A 17,642-nucleotide genomic window follows, 5' to 3' on the forward strand; every position below is an offset into this window, starting at 1 on the left:
GGGGGGGTTTGCGCTGAGAGAGCATTTTGAGTCTCTGGGGTGGGTTTCTATGGTGTGGCTCGTGAGAGGCCTTGTCGGTGGATGCTTTTCCCTGGAATTTGAGCGGTTCTGCTCAGTGGTCGGGGGGGCGTCACTGAGTGGAGCCAACGCTGAGTTGGCTCCACTCAGTGACGGTCTTTCGGCCACTATGGAGTGGTCTAGCGATTGTCCTAATTTTTATACAGGGCTTTACTTACGTATCAGCTCCACTGCAGCCCATGCATGTCGTAAGATGAGACTAAAATGGGACGCAGAGTTTTGAGGCTTCGCTCTCTTAGGTTGCTTCCGGAATTTTGCTCCCGGTGAGGGGGTAGGTTTAGATTTTTTTTGGGGGGGAGGGTTGCACTGAGAGAGCATTTTGAGTCTCTCGGGTGGGTTTCTCGGGCGTGGTCCGTGAGGGCTTTTGTCGGTGGATGCTTTTCCCTGGAATTTGAGCAGTTCTGCTCAGTGGTGTTAGTGGTGGGGGGGGGGACGTCACTGAGTGGAACCAACGCTGAGTTGGACGATCTTATGGCCACTCGTGAGAAGTGGTCGGGGGATCGTCTTAATTTATAGAAAGGGATTTACTTACATAATAGCTCCACTGCAGCCCATGCACGTCGTATAAGGCGATTAAAATGGGTACCCAGGGAGGGTAATGGATGGCAATGCTGTAGCCAATGAAGTTTTAACTGAGGCTTGGCCATTGCTGTTACCCTCCTACTATGATCAGAGCCTATAGCTCTATATTACCATATCCATACATTTTCTTTGCAGATAACGGGGAATATGAAAAGTATTTTTGCTTCCCCCATCTAGCAAAAAAAAAAAAAAAAAACACTATTCAGTATTATCATTCACTGAACTCCAAAAGAAGTACACTTTAATAATATACCCATTTTTGAAGCATCTTAATATTTTGTTTCGGACATGAATTTTTTTTTTTTTTTTTAAGGAAATTCAGGAAAATCCATCTTGAATATTTGACAATATGTTGTGTATCCATTTAAATGAAATGATGTTTAGCCTTCTAATGGGCAAGGAAACGAATGATAAAGTTATTCGCTCTGGTTAGAGTCATAAATTTGCCAGTAGTGAGCAAAGAAAACAAAACAAAATCTAGCAAGCAGACCAGACTTCTTCAAAGACTTATAACACGTAAAGTAGCAGACGCATAAATTATTCGTTTGAAATCAGCCGCCGAGAGCTATTAATACAAAAGCCAGATGTCGCCACCAGTAAATGAAAATATGTACGTCACAACAGTGACATGTATTTTCTCATGGCAGTCTTTGCAAAAAAGAGAAGGCGTGTTTGTTCGCAAATTGGTAATGGCCTCCTAAAGATGTCACATCCCGATAGGCAACAAATTTTAGCCGGTAATGGAGAGGGGGGGGGGGGAGAGGAGAAATAGGCATCCGTATAGTAATGACGTGAGTATTATGAATGACTCGACAGAAACATTCGCTGAAGGCTCATGAGACAAGAAAGATAAGATACACAAAACACCCTAGAGGAAAGTTATCTGAGGAAGAGATGCTATTGCAATGAAGTATTAAATAAATTTTATGGGATTTTGAAATAAAAGTTATTTTTAAAAATTATATAATTATGTTTATTATATATATATATATATATATATATATATATATATATATATATATATATATATATATATATATATATATATATATATATATAGTTTTCATTTATTAATGTTAAAAATAAAATTTTTCGAATAGACATATGTACAAGATATGCATATATACAACACTTATAAGTATAATTTAGAAGGGAGAAATTAAAAATAATAGAAAAACAATTCTCGTATAGAATAAAAAAATGAAATAAATAAAGTAAAATAATGGAAGTATAAAAGTAGATAAAAATAATAAACAAAAAAATTAAGTTATTAGTAAATTAAAAGTGAAATTAAATAAATTCTAAAACACCTTTTTATTTCTCTAAAGGAGTGTGTATAAAATTCTTTAGTCATGCTTAAGCAAATGAAAGTCATGCTTAAGCAAATGAAGGAGGTTCGGCTGTTGCTGTTACCCTCCTGCCATGATCAGAGCTTTAATAGCTCATTAACACCTTATTCCTACACTGTCCTCTACAGATAACGGGGAATATGAAAAGCATTCTTGCTTCGCCCCTTTAAGCCAGTCCTTATAAGGACTATAAGCAAATGAACGTGAACATGGACAGGTAGCCTGTCATAGTTCTCGATTAACTTTTTAAATTTGATTTAGATGATTTAGATTTGAAGTGCTGGCTGTGTTTTCTGAGTTGCGAGATGAAAACTAGAGTTTAAAAGATTTGTGTCATAAAAGCTAACTAGAGAATACGCATGCAAAATGTTACTGCTACTGCTCATAATAACAATAATAATAATAGCAGGCCGGTTGGCAAAGTGAATAGCCTATCTGCTCTCTAACCAACACATTGTGGGTTCGAATTTCACTATGAGTATGAATGTTTGTGAATGTCTTGAGGTGATAAATGGATTTATCACTCGATATGAGTCCTGCTGATTAACAAACCCTAAAGTGGAAAGAATTCCATGTTTGTTCTGTAAGGCAGGATTCCGACCTTCCGTGGATGTGAATGACAGAAAAAGAAGAAGTTCAGTTGCTCTTATTTCGAAATAAAATAAACGTACTTGACGTCGATCTGTTTATAACAACATTAAAGAACATGTGGAAAACTTCTCCATAAGTGCATTCAACTTAAATGTTGTCTTAACGTTCAGAATAGCGCGCGCGCACAGTGTTTTAATTTAGAGAAAGCTAAGTCCACTTCCTTGGCCCTAGGGCCTTAAAGTAAAAGCTTTTGTACAACTAATATCGCTGCTGAGAAAATTTCTCGAGATCTTTCTAATGTTAATAATTTATTTGGTTACAGATTTGTATTTAATGTATAGGAGGAGGGTGAATGACTAATATCTTTAGGGAACGTTTAAAATCTTACTTAAATAGATAACATTCAAGTAGACAGAGCAGTACGATGTTTATACAGTGGTATGGGGGAAAAAATCGAAATTATTTATTGCTCATATAATGAGAACTGTTAGTAAGCATTTTGGGGAAGAATGAAGACAAGTTTTATTTCGAATATATGGAAGTATAAAAATAAATAAAAATAATAAAGAAAAAATTAAGTTTTTAGTAAATTAAAAGTGAAATTAAATAAATTCTAAAACACCTTTTTATTTTTATAAAGGAGTTTGTAGAAAATTCTTTAGTCCGAAGCTTAACATTTTCTGGTGAGTGATGATTGGATCAATCGACAGTGAGATGCGGTGATTGATTCATTCAATCCAATACCCTTGGAGAGTAATGGATGGCAATACTGTAGCCAATGAAGTTCTAACTGAAGTTCGGCTATTGCTGTTACCCTCCTGCCATGATCAGAGCTTTAATTGCTCAATAACACCTTATCCACACACTGTCCTCTACAGATAACGGGGAAGATGAAAAGCATGCTTGCTTCGCCCCTTTAAGCCAGTCCTTATAAGGACTTAGCATTTTCTGAAGGTAACCGGGAGAGATCAGAAAGTAGTTGAGAAGAAGAAGTGTGACTTACTTATCTCAGAGTTTTTCCTGTTGGGATCATTTCTGAATAAACGCAGCAAAAAGATGGCCGAAAGGATTTCGTGAGTGAATTGTTGAAATAGAAAAGGCAGCATAACTGAAGGAACAAATGGAACGATTTCAAATTTAAGAAGCTTGCGGTGAGATAATATCTCTAGGGATTAAAGTTCAAACAGATAAACGTCATACAAAGGAAGGAATAAATACGGCTTGAAAAACTGCATTTATAAAACATTAAAAGGTTTATTTTTTATGAATAAAATTGAACATATTGTTAGAAGGAAAGTAGTTAAGCAGGCTTATTAGTTTTGAGTGAAACATTGGATGATAAAGAAACAAAAGTAAAACGAAAAACATACAAGCTATAATTAAATACAGTAGCGAGCATTCAGATGTTTTCTGTAATTATATATATTGAACATAGAAAACAGCTTTAAGTAAACATGATAAAAGATAAATGCCATGAATAGACCATTTCAGAGAAAGCACTTGCTTAAAATAAATAAATCGCTATATATGTATGGATATGCCGATTGAATTTTGCTCTGCTAAACTGGCCACTACCATTCCCTTGCTTTTCTATAATCATGTCAAAACTACAGTAGTCACTGACCAACATCTGTACACTACAGCAGTCACTGGCCAACAACGCGAACTTTCATAGAGTAAACACAACAATCAACCAAGCTCTATACAGTAAAAAATTACATCTTATAAAATATCGGATTAATAGATCCTAATACAAAATCGATTTATATCGCGAATACATTTGTTATTATTATTTAAATGAACTTGAAATAATAGTAATAATAAATATCCAAGTTTTCTAACATTTTATATTTGTTTTAAACAAATTTTATTTAAATAATGTTGTTTAGATATATTTATTTATAATTTCATATATTTTATGAATTAATAATATTTTATTAATATGAATAAACGCCAGATTACAAACTTGAGAATGCAATTTGGCTTTATAGCCGGAGTGGAGCGAAACTATTCTACCTCACAGTTAACAAGAATCATATTACAATTTTTTTTTGCAGTTCATGGCCTGTTTCCTTTTATTAAATAATATATTTAAAAAACGTATTAATAAAAATGTTATTAAAAATAAATATAAAATAATAGCAACATCTTGGATATTTTCAATTTATTTTCTATTGGCTATACACCATTTTTTTATTACAATATCTGACATATATATAGAGAACAATAAGGAAGCCAGTAAGGATCCTTGAGGAACTCCGGCCAAGACATGGAGCTGGGCTGAGTTGTGTCATTTTCTTGGTTTCTGTAGATAGATAGATAGATATGATCTAATTAGGTGTACCATTTTCAATGAAATACCGGCTGAGATAAGCATATGTAGCAATCCAAAGTGCAAAAATTTGTGAAATGCTTTGAATAAATCAAGAAAAACACCTCCTATGTATCGATGCCAGTTGTAGCTGGTGATGATATATTCAACTATTCTGAGGATTTTGTTGAGTAGTACTACGGTATTGCCGAAAACCAAATTGTTCTATTGGAAGGATGCTTAGTTCATTTACTGAGGCTTGAAGTCGTGAGAGGATGACTTTTTCTGCAACCTTACCCAGGTTGGAGATGAGACTGATTGGACGATAATTTTGAGGCAGGTATGGGTCCTTGCCTGGCTTATGTATATGGATTACATCAGCCATTTTCCAAGTGGTAGGAAAATAGTGAAATCTCACGATTGCATTTACGATTATGGTCAGGTGCACCACAGCTTTTCGGGATAGGAGCTTGATCACTTTATTTGTGATGCCATCTGGACCAGGAACTTTTTTTGTTCTTTAATTTTTTTATAATATCATATATTTCAGCAGGTGATGTGGGTGTAATATGGTGAGTATCGGTATCAGAGAATTTTAATGAGTGTCTGACCTATCTGTGAATTTTATACAAGTGATCAAAGTCAAAGTTTTCATATGAAGGCTTGCACTGTTCTTCTAAATTTTTTGCTATAGCTTCTGCCTTTTCTACGTCTGTGTGAACAAGGTCCTGGTCAGAAAGTAGAGGGGGAAGGGATCTGCCTTTGTTTCTGATATTCCTCAGTAGTCACCAGATAGAGTGATCAGTAGGTGAGATAGAAGCTAACTTTTCTTCCCATAATTGATCTCTGTAAGCTTTGAGTACAACTCTGCACCATTTAGTCTGTTAAGAACTTACGAGCGGGTATTGTGAAGTCTTTTCCTTGCTTTGTTTTTTTCTCTGATCAAGTTCATAATGTCTTCTGGCAGAGGACCAGGCTTGGGGACAGATTTGTAGGAGGAGGCTGCCATTATAGCGGAGTTAATTTGTTGGGTGAGGCTTGTGACTGCGGTTTCGATATCTTCTTTTGAACTTATATGAGAAACAGGACCGATGTAGTCCGGGAGTACTTTTGATAATTTCTCCCAAGATATAAATGAGTGAGGAGGAGACAGATGTTTTTGCTTTCCCAGTTGGAGTAGAATTGGGTTGTGATCAGATGTCAGCTCATTCAATGATTTTAGTCTATACTGGAATTTGATATTTTGCAGGATAGCTATATCCAGGAAGTCAGCAGTGCCGAACGTACTGTGATGGGTTGGTTCAGAGGGACCTGCCACAACTGCCTGAAGTGGATTTTTCCGACAGTTCCATGCAGGATGTTTCGAATTTAAATCCCCGGCAATAATGAATTATTCTCTAGTGCCCAGGACGGAATTTAGATGTGTATGTAGTAGGGTTTTTAACGGCGGGTTGTAGACCACATAGATTTTCAGTCTGCCAGCCGAACTTGTGAAAAATCTATACGCCTGTGACCTCAAGGTTAGAGGTTGGAGGGGGTATTTACAGAATTGTGTTTGATATAATTTTTAATAAAGATAGCAGTGCCGCTGCCTGTGTAGGTTACCCTGTCCGTTCTGTATGAGTGATATCCCCTAATTTTAGGGCTGTCCGAGGGCCTTAGATGTGTCTCACAAGAACGATATCTCCTGCAGGAGGCGTCTTACTATTCAATACTAAAATTCTCTGTCAGACAGAGACAAAATATTTTGGTGTAGTGCGGGGCAAAAAATTAACTTTTAACCAGCACATCAAGACTACGTGTGCAAAGGCATCTAAAGCCATCGCCCAGATCTACCCCCTAATTAACAGGAACAGCAAGCTAAACATCAGAATCAAATTGCTTTTATACCAGCTGACGAATTGTCCCATAGTCATTTATGCTTCTCCAGCCTGGAGCCATACCTCCAATACTAGCATTCTCAAACTGCAACGTGTACAAAACAAGTGCTTGTGATTGATTCTAAACGCTCCATGGTTAGTCAGAAACAATTAATTTCATCGAGATACAAATATTCCTTACCTCTTCTCTTGCCTACAATCTTTAGCAACAAAGTTTTTCCTAAAAACGTCCATACACTCCAATGATCTGGTTCAGCAAGCTATATCCTGCGATGCAACGGATCTATTCAAGCATAAAAGACCAAAAGCCATTTTAATTTCCTATAGCGGTACATAATCTCCATGCCCATTCAGGGCGAGCAAACTACTCATAAAATTTTTCCCTCACTGTATCCCGAACAGATCAGATAGTGGGTAATATGAAAAGCATCTTCCTTCATCCCTAAAGCCATTAATGTCAATCTCACGTTCCTGAAAGAAGTATGCTATAGAAGCATACTGTTCATATAGTGTGCTCTGAAATATTAGTTCTTTAGTTAATAAAAAAATTAGTTCTTTGTTAATTAAAAAAATATCATTTACGATATAACTTTATATTCTATATGAAATGACTAATTTAAATAGAAAATTAAAACATATTTTACTGTTACAGTCTTTTTAAAATGAATTATAATTTGGAAATACCAAATTATAATTAATTTTATAATTTGCGTGTGTGACGTGGTGTAGGCTATACATAATATCACTGATGACCCCCCCCCCCCATTCTTTCCCTAGATGCCCTAGGAGCTTGTTTATTACTAAAAAGTGCCATCGATTGGTTAATTGAATTCTCAATCTGTGTGTATAGCTTTGCTCATTAATTTCTTGAATTTTTACCGATACGCTAAATAAAAATAAAATAAAACCATTTTCATTCTTGAAAATGGTTTTTATTTTTATTTTTACAAAATAAAAATAAAATAAATAATACGAGAACACGTGCAGTTAATATAAATATGAAAAGCGTGTAGAAGTGTTGGTTAGTTGCCTACATGATAATCCAACCAATCTATGAGTTGGCAGCCTCGTATCACTATCGCAACCGCCAACAAAATGAATAAACTAGCTCGAAGAGATAGTTTATTCTATCACAGAGATTTGTTTGGATGTCTAACATGCTATGGATTCTTTGACCACTATGCTTTTTCATTTCCGATCAAGAAAAGTAAAGAAAAACGGTCCATTAAAAATCTCACAAAGAAACCGCATATTTTAAATGAATGGTTCATTTTACTGCCCCCCCCCCCCCTTTTGATTGGTGTTATTACTAAAGAGTTGAGAATAGGCAGCGACATATAGAATTTAGAGCGAGCACAAGTTTATTTATTTATTATTACGACTACTTCACCTTTAATTTAAAGTCTTATAAATATTTCTCTAATGCTTCTTTGCGGTATTCGTCTGCTGCTCAAGTAGTAGGTAATTTCCTCCTTTAATTTACTATTAAAGTATTTATTACTTTAATTTACTTTATGAATATTGCATATATTAGAATTAACTGTTTATTTTGCTGTATAACAACAAAATAAAACATCATTGTGTTGTTACACATTATTAATAAAATAGCAACAATAATAATGTATTTTATGTCGTTATATTTGCTTTTTTTTAAAAAAAAGTATTGATGCCTTCCACTGTTAGCGGCATCTGGGTCGAGAGTAGCTGATACAAGCCCGAAGTCTACGCCATTTTCAGTAAACAACTTTAAAAAACTAATGCTATTATCGTAAAAGGTTAGCTATCGTTTGGTGCATTTGGCTGGCTTTTGGTGTTGTTAATGCTTCGAAAATTATGTAAGTGAATTATAATATAAATTATTAGTTATGCTTTATGCGTACGGTGTGTAGTAACTCGAAATAGTAATTATGCAGTCGACAATTAAGGATTTATACTAACTGGCACGACCAAGAATATGGGGGTGTCAGCCGAATATTTGAAAGTGTGCTTAATTTGCAAAAGTGTTTGGGACATTCGTTCTACTGGTTAGAAGTGAACTAAAAAGTTTCGATACTACAGTTAGTGTCTGCAGAAGAAAAATGTCTTCCCGGCTGAAGTTCCAGTGGTGTACAACGAGGTAGGATTTTGGAAACGGTAGGGCACGACTGCCAACCGCCAGGTACTTTGCATAATAACTTCTGAAATTGAATTCTGCGACATCCAGGGAATGTCCTGTCTTCCTAGGATGTCTTGGAATTTTTATAGTTTACAATTCCGGGAATATTTCTTGGAAATGGAACATTTATTAATGATAGCACGTTAAAAGAAATAGCTGAGACATTTAAGAATAATTTTGCAGATTATGCGTAACGGATTGCTATTATTATTATTATTCATTTTCGTACAGTATAAGTGCTGTTCTAGGTCTGGGTGACTTCAAGATTTAATAAAATCTATTCACGTTGACGCACTCATATTTGACAATACTCTTTAGGCAGTCTTAAAGCGATGTGGTGCAATGCAAATGTAGTTAAATAGGTGTAGTGAAGATACAAAGAACGCGTTAACAGTACTTTCAATGCAAAGTCTGGGAATTATTATTTATCCTTGTCTGATTAATCAAAATAGACTATGTACTTTCGCGTAAAGTATAAATTGGTGTTGTTATAGTTTTATCAGTTAAGGGTTTAATTAATTTTCCTTTTCTTCTCTCGTGAGTGAAAGCAAGCTAGTAAGTAAAGATAAGTGTAAAAATGCATTTTTTTATATTAATATTTTTAATAGCTTTCGTGGAATTTCTTGTTGAGCACCGCTAGAGGTTCAAACTAATACTACACGTATTTGTCTATTAAGGTAAGATTGGCGAATATATTTGTAGTTCATTACACTACATCTGCATAATTAAATAACCCGATAAATCACTTCATAAATACGAACGTGTGATTTCATGCAGATACTAAATATATGCAGTATTTTTTTTAGATCTCTGACTGGATTTTTAGAAGCAATACCTTCCCTGCTCTGACAGTGGTAGGGAAAGGATAGGCGACTTGTTTCCACCCCTTTTACCAAAAGTGCTTGACACATTTATGTGTCAAACAGTGGAATGATTTTGTTTTACATACGTAATTCTGATGTGTTGAAGATTTACAAGTAACGAGTCGGACATATACGGAGAAATGAGTTTTAAATTGATTTTTTTTTTCTTTTTGTTGGTGTTAATTAAAAAGTATGGTCGCTTTGAATTCTGTGTTGATATTTATCAGTCAATATGAAAAAAAAAATATAAAAAACTTCGTTTCTGAGTTTTTCTTATATATTCTTAACGAAATTCGTATGCCGTTAATTCTTAAATAATTGAAAACTTTGTGGTAGTTAGTCTATGGATTGACTTATATTGAATTTCTGAATTACTTGCATAAATAAAATAGTAAAAAAAGAATGATTTGTCTTTTGTTTCTAACGATCAGAATGATTTGCTTTTAAAGAGTGGACGATAGATACATTTCCATGGCTTTCATAATCGAATAGTACTTATTAGCTTCATTCATGTCCGTATGAAGGGACTCATAAAGAGTGAACCACCGATTTCGATTAAACTTAATATGTATGACTTTGAAGGGAGAAAAAATTTCCAAGTCATTTTAATTTTTGTTGAAAACGAACATTAACTCCCACTCTACGCGAAAACTCAATTTATATATTTTACTTCACCAAAATGCACGCAGTGGAATTAATACGTGTGATTATAACGAACATGATCTTGCACTAATCTTCTTGTCTTTTGTTTAATTAGTGTGCTTGCAATATTTTATGTTGTACGTGCATTCCCCAATCCCTTTTTTGTTATCAATGTTTAAAAAATTCAGTAGTAGAAGAAAAGCAAAGACAGTTCTTTTTCAATCTGGAGACCTTACAAAGAACAGCTAAATGCTAACAGGATCGAATATTATTTTGATATTGAAAATGATTTGTTGTTTTGATCCCTTTCTTGGGAGAATGTTTAACAGACTGTCTAGAATAGAGAGAAGGAAGAAAAACTGCATTTTGACACATGAGGAGGATGGGGGAAATTATGTTATGAGAAATCATCAAAAAGCCTACTGAAAATCAGAATTCTTAAGTATTTGTTGACCCAAATCACAATTATTTGTTCTAGAAGGATTGGACACTTCGGGTTAAATCAATGGAAATAAACTTAGACACTTGGGTATGACTAAAAAAAAAAACTAAATGATTTTCATCATGCAAAATCAACTAATCTTGTACATAAGGAGAGAAAATGCGTGTGGTGATTATTTCGAATATTACTAAGTTCATTTGTCGTTTGATTGTTTCTATATTATCTCTGTAGTGCTGTGATTTTTAACTCTATTGTGTCGTTTCAGTATCTTCTGAAGTCCTGCTACAGTATAAAGATCAAAACCTAACATTGATAAAACATCAAAGTTCGTTTCTGTTATCGTTAACAAATAAAGATTTAAATAATGAAACTTGGTGAGCATATTCATTTAAATCTTCGCCCTTGCGCAGTTTAATATTTAGTTTCGCAGTACCAAAACACGTCATTACCTTGATGATGTAATTTATTACGTATTTCTTTCGTTTTTTTTACATTTCATTTACTTCGCGTATAGCAACATACATCATCAGGAAAACCGGTATTTATAACAGGAAGAAAAAAACTGCCAAAATAACCGTTTTTATACTGTGAATGAGACCACGGAATTTGAAACGCATGCGAGACATTTTGATAAAACGATGTCATCAGCGATATCGTCTCTTGTTTTTAAATAACCTTGGAGAGTCAATATGATAAAAATAGATAAATTTCGAATATTGTGTATAACTTTACCCACGAGTTAGTTTTTAATAAAGTGTAACCAGTAATCTGAACAAAACTATTTACGACAATTGATTTTTTTTTTCTTCTTACATTCGAAGAAACATTTACGAAAACTTGGAATGCGAAGTTAGCAATCTTTGAATATCTTAAATTTTTACTTTCGTGTGTCGACAGCGGGGCATCAATCTCGTGCACTTGCTTGAATATATGAGATTTCCTTCATTCTTCACATCAAAGAACGAAGATAATAAAGTCCGTCCCATAATTCTTTGGTGCCAGCTGTTCCTCATGCAGCCCATTTGTCTTCACTCATGCGTACTACTCGGCACGACTCTCTTTGAAGTTCCTCCCCCCCCCCCCCCACACACACAAAAAAAAAATCATACAGACAAAAAAAAAAAAAGTGTCAATACTTTTATCTGCTATCCTGTCTTATGTTACACCTCCATTATAATAACTTAGGAATATGAAATTACTGAGTTAGCTCTTTTCTCGCCTGCTATTTGATATCTTAAGCTAAAAAAAGAAATTTGTAATAACATCATCCAGTTTGTTTGCAGTTTTCAGCAGGTAATGACTCCGAGTATTATGAGAAAAAGAAAATTCTAATAGTGATATTTTCTATGTTCTTACATTGAAAAAAAGACTGCTAATAAGCGTCAAAACAAGTCGGATAACGACAAAGCTTTATTTTTTTTTTTTTTTATTGAAAAGACCTGGGTTTGATTCCTGTCCTTAGTACAAAGCGGAACGTTTTCTAAAGAGTTCTCAAGTACAAGTGAGCTCGCCGTCTCATACGGCTGTTGTAAGGATTTTCATCCCACAGAACAGGCCACGTATACACTGCAGACTAGCGGAGGGGGGGGGGGGGGTAAAAAAGTCATCCTTTATTGGGCTACTCCCAGATGAACAGAAGGGCATTCACCATTCCATTATGAGGATGCTCGTAGATACAGTTAAAGAGAACTGAAGGAATAAGCTATTTTATTCTTTATTTTCTATTTTTTAAATATCAATATTTTACGATTGTACAACCTTAACACACAATTATGTAGACCACCTTCGATTTACAAGTGGAGGATGAATAATAATTGCGTAGGTAAAGTCCTTAAAAGGACTGGCTAGATGGGAGAAGGAAGAATGCTTTTCATATTCCCCGTTATCTGAAGAAGACTGCGTGTTTTTGGGCTATATTAAGCTCTGATCATGGCGGGAGGGTAACAGCAATAGCCGAGCCTCAGAACTTCATTATAGTCGCCTCGTACGACATGTATGAGCTGCATTGGGGCTATTCTTATCCCGGCCACCAAATGAGGAAGTACTGCGTAGGTAAGTCCTTATAGTCCTTATAAGGACTGGCTTAAAGGGGCGAAGCAAGAATGCTTTTCATCTTCCCCGTTATCTGTAGAGGACAGTGTAGGGATAAGGTGTTATTGAGCTATTATTAAAGCTCTGATCATGGCAGGAGGGTAACAGCAATAGCCGAGCCTCAGTTAGAACTTCATTGGCTACAGAATTGCCATCCATTACCCTCCAAGGATATTGGATTGAAAGTCTCGTCTACTGCGTAGGTAAATAAAAGATATGAAATATTTGTAATACACAGATTATCAAATGCAAATGGTGTTGAAAGAAGATTGTCAATAAAATTGAACATTTTAGGAAAATCAAACTTATGTATGCTATTTCTGAGATTATAAAATTCAAAACTAAGTGTTAATTAATTTTTGTTAAATTTAAAAGAAGCGAAATTAAATTTTTTACACATGCATTACATTGCTCATTAGCCTTTAAATAAAATATTAGTTATTTTTCTCTTCAAAGGTTAATAACTGTTCATTTTCAAATGGGTTTGTTTTCGTTTGAATTATTTTAGGTCCCTTGTACTTCAAAATGATTATAGTCCAGAAAATTCAGCCCTACCAACATCTAGAGCAGTGTTCTTCAGCCTGTCAATACTTAGCGCCCACTTTTGTAACTTTCGTGGGGGTAAAAGTTCCTAACCGTCCACTAATATTTGAATTGGAAAAAAAAAAGAGTTACATACTCAACATAAAACAATAAAATTAACTGAAATCACCTTTAATTGAATGAGATCCTTGAGCCTGATGCTGAGAAGCTAAATGTTGGATATCTGGTTTGATTTTCGTAAGGAATAAGCGAAGGTCTCCTCTTTCAGTGATTTTCAGACAGTTTTTCTGTTCGATAATCGTATGATTCGCAACTAAAGCCTTATTCCACTAGGTATGAGGTATGGAAAGGTAGCAGTAAATTAAATATGTTCCACATATTTGACTATGAGGCAGGCATTTTATATATATATATATATATTTTGCCAGAGTTTTTGGTATCAACCACCATTCAAATTCGATTTGCTCTCTTCATCATATTCAAGTATTAATAGTTCTTCTTGACATGTTATATCAGCCTCAGCAGCATTTGTAGTAAAAGAATTCACCATCCTGTCATACACTTTCAAGTTCAAAATATCACTAAATAGTTTTTCCATATTTAATTTAAATTCATTGAGATGACTACTGAACCTTCCAATCTCCTTTGGAGTTATATCATCTTTTATTGATGACAGTTCCTGAAACTGATGAAATTCCCTCTTCAAACGTTTATGACCGAAAAGATCAAAATTTTCAATAAATGCCGAGACATTTTTGCAACTGATAAATGTTATATATTGGCTCCTTGAAGCTGCAAATTAATTTCATTAAATTTCTTGAAAATGCATCATGCTTTGTTTTTAATTGTTGACAGAGATCAGCCTCATTTTCACTTTCAAAAAAAAAAAAAAAAACTGCATGACACTCATATAATTCAACAAAACGAGGCAAGCATGCATCCTTGGAGAGCCAATGAACTAATGTGTGTAACAGTAACCTAATAAATTGCTCATTTTTTTCCTGGCGCAGCTGTGGACACATTCTATCATTTTTTTTTTTTGCATTCGATGTGATCTTATAACTCCCTAATTTTTAAACTTAATGATGAATGAGGCACTCAATTCTTTTACTAAAAGATGTTGCGTATGTACCACACAATGAATACACAATGTTTGGCACTTCCTCCTTCAAATTGCATGCGACCACGATAGCATGCAACAATATTGTAAAAGGGTATATTATTTTTTGCAAAGTACGATTTCACAGGCAGTAAATATTGATAATCTTTTGTATCTGTAATGAGATTTAAAGTGAATAACATTTCTTCTTGCAATGTACTGTTTTCATCAAGGTACCGTACATAATGCCATCAATAAGGCGTCATTATCCGCAATGATAGACTCGTCCAATTGCATGGAAAATGCTGAGTTTTAGAGAATCGCTATTTCGTCAATGTTGCCTTAACTGTGATATCGCCAAGGGACAACTTTTTTATAACTTCAATTGTATCCTGATGCATTACTGTTGCGATAAATTCTTCGACAGAGGGTATTATCAAAGTTTCTCCAATGTTATGGCTTATATAACTTTTTGCAATTAATTGTGATATACGATAAGCTGTAGTTAATTCATCTTCGTTCTTTGCATTTTGTTTCTTGAATGATGCAGTCATTGTAGAACGATTTTGAAATCTTTCCTACAGTTCTTGAAAATATTCAATGAACTTATCTTTATCTCTTTTGGATGCTTTGTAGCGGTTTTCGCAACCAACTTGGTTTAATTGCTTCGTTAGAAAATGTCTTGTGGCTCAGTAAACACATTGCAAGCTGTTTGTAATAGTTTCAATGAAACCCATCTTCAGATATTCTGGTAAATAGTCACGAGCATATTTCTTTTTTTGAGACATGATTTCAATATTTGTTTCACAAATTATTATATGAAATAATATGAAAATATCAGAAATCTCATCAATGGCAATACCACACAGTAGCTGCATGCACCGGTGAACCAACATCATGGTGCGTTGAATGAAATCGTTTTGACACAATCTTGTTTTATGTATGTTCAATGCCGTACAGCCGTATGCACTCCGAGCATTCAATCAATAGCATGACACGACAAATATCGTTTTGGAACAATCTTGTATTATATTATTTGCAACAACTCACAAATATTTTTTTAACTTTTTATTCACGATAACTTTTTCTTTTCACATACATTCCTCACAAATTTTGAGTTTATATATTTTGGATGTTTTTAATACAGCATGTAATTATTCTGCGACCCACCTTGAAAGCTTAAATCGCCCACCGGTGGGTGGCACCGCCCACGTTGAAGAGCACTGATCTAGAGTATCAACTTTTATTAACTGCAGTAATGCCATCTGATAGTTCCTTTTTGATCACTCTTAAAGCACAGAAACAAACTTGATTCTTTTTTAGATAGTATTCTCAAAACATCCTCAGATGTTGAATTCATGTTTTGCTTTATCTTATAAAGGTATATTTTGAACAGCTTATCTTTCAAAGAGAGAGGAACTTTATTAGTGTTTTTAATTATCCTTTTCGTCAAAGATCGAAATACTTTTCTCTAGAAACAAAAGGGAAATCTTTATCTTTGAAAGACAAACTAGAAATGCTCTGAATAGAAACAGTTTTAAAAATTTGCAAAATAAGTAACCAATATTGATTTACTAAGCTAGGAATACCACAACAGAATATTTAATAAATAAAATTTGAACACGCCAAAACGAACGAATGTAGATTATGAAATAATATATTCATTAGAAAAATATGGATTTGGATAAATTTTATATAATTATTTTATATTAAATGCCACCAAAAATAAGAGGAAATGACATAATTAAAAACATGAAACATTTTGAAAAGAAACAGGCAATTCTGATATGTCGCGACGACGCATGCGCAAAAACAGTTCCTAGGCCTAATGTGCTGTGATATATTCTCATGCCCTCTTAGCTTGGCATAAAGCTGAATCGGTGTTGATTGTTGTAAATGCAACATAAGCGTATGTTGCGTACGTCAGAAACTCGCAGAAAATGTTAAAGGTCTTATGAAAATATAAATAAGCATAGAAAATTACTCTTATGAAATCGCTCATAAGTATGATCTTACAATAACAGAGCAAGAATCTAACACTAAGAATGAATGGTATTAAACTGGCTTAAGAAAGTGTACTATAATTTACTGATTGTCAATATCAGCTAAAGTGCTGATTTGGAAAGTATAGCTATTGTAGAGCAAGGACACTTACCTTCATTGAAATTTCTAATTCCCATATTGTTTTCAAATATAGATTCCCACAGAGAATGTCATAAAAGCAGTCTCCACATCTCATTCTAAAGCAATCTCTTCTTACGCCTCAATCAGAAACGCCCTCTACTGATAACATTATCTAACATAGATATTACCTGATTGCTGTTATCAAAGACTATACTTAAAACGTTCAGAAATTATCAATAAAGATCGGACTGTGATATATTATGAGAAACAAAGATTATAAATTTATGGCAGTTTTCAACTAAGGTTAGTCGCAATCGGTTGTATAAGAAAACACCAAACGACTTTATCGATTTAAAAAAAAAAAAAAAACTAAGAGTAAACGAAGCGTTTTTTTTTAAATGTGATTTTCACCCAGGGAAAAATTATAAACCTAAGGTACACTAATATCACGGTGGGCTAAGGAATTTAGCCATATTTTTTGTCATCCTTTTTATATATTTTTATATATATTTATTTCTTCTCTAATTCACAAACATGGAAATTTTGAAGCCACTTCAGGTCTCCAATAAGCATAGCTGTGGTATCACATCGGGCAATAAAATTCATCTACTACCTAAAGACAATCGCATATATCACACGACGGAATTCGAACTGCTGTCTGTTCTTGGAGAGCGGATATACTAACCACTTAGCCAATGAAGCAGGCGGCAATGCTTCCCTAAATGGTTTGAGAGAAAACTTGCACTGTAAATATGCGTAGGTGGAATGATTGTTATATTGTCCATCGTGATGTCTAGAGCTTATAGTTAATCAATACTACGCAAACGAGTCTTTTGACGTGCGTTATGCAAGTTTTCACAACGTGGACAAATATCTGTTCATGTGGGATGAT

At 34.3% G+C, this 17,642-nt stretch overlaps 1 protein-coding gene across 1 annotated transcript in view; it reads right to left on the reverse strand.

Annotated features, from left to right (window-relative positions):
* Nucleotides 1–16,848, reverse strand: part of LOC150098912 (uncharacterized) — a 191,436-nt gene extending 174,588 nt beyond the window's left edge. Inside the window, exon 1 of the mRNA XM_090404854.1 lies at nt 16,782–16,848. Coding sequence (XP_090260980.1) covers nt 16,782–16,806 — 25 coding nt within the window. The 5' untranslated portion in view covers nt 16,807–16,848. The remainder of the gene's footprint in view (nt 1–16,781) is intronic.
* Nucleotides 16,849–17,642: the final 794 nt, after the last annotated feature.

The sequence above is a fragment of the Typopeltis vanoorti genome, chromosome 15 (genome assembly GCF_054136105.1).
Source record: "Typopeltis vanoorti isolate ZY-2024b chromosome 15, IOZ_Tvanoo_1.0, whole genome shotgun sequence".
In the NCBI taxonomy this organism is placed as follows: domain Eukaryota; kingdom Metazoa; phylum Arthropoda; class Arachnida; order Uropygi; family Thelyphonidae; genus Typopeltis; species Typopeltis vanoorti.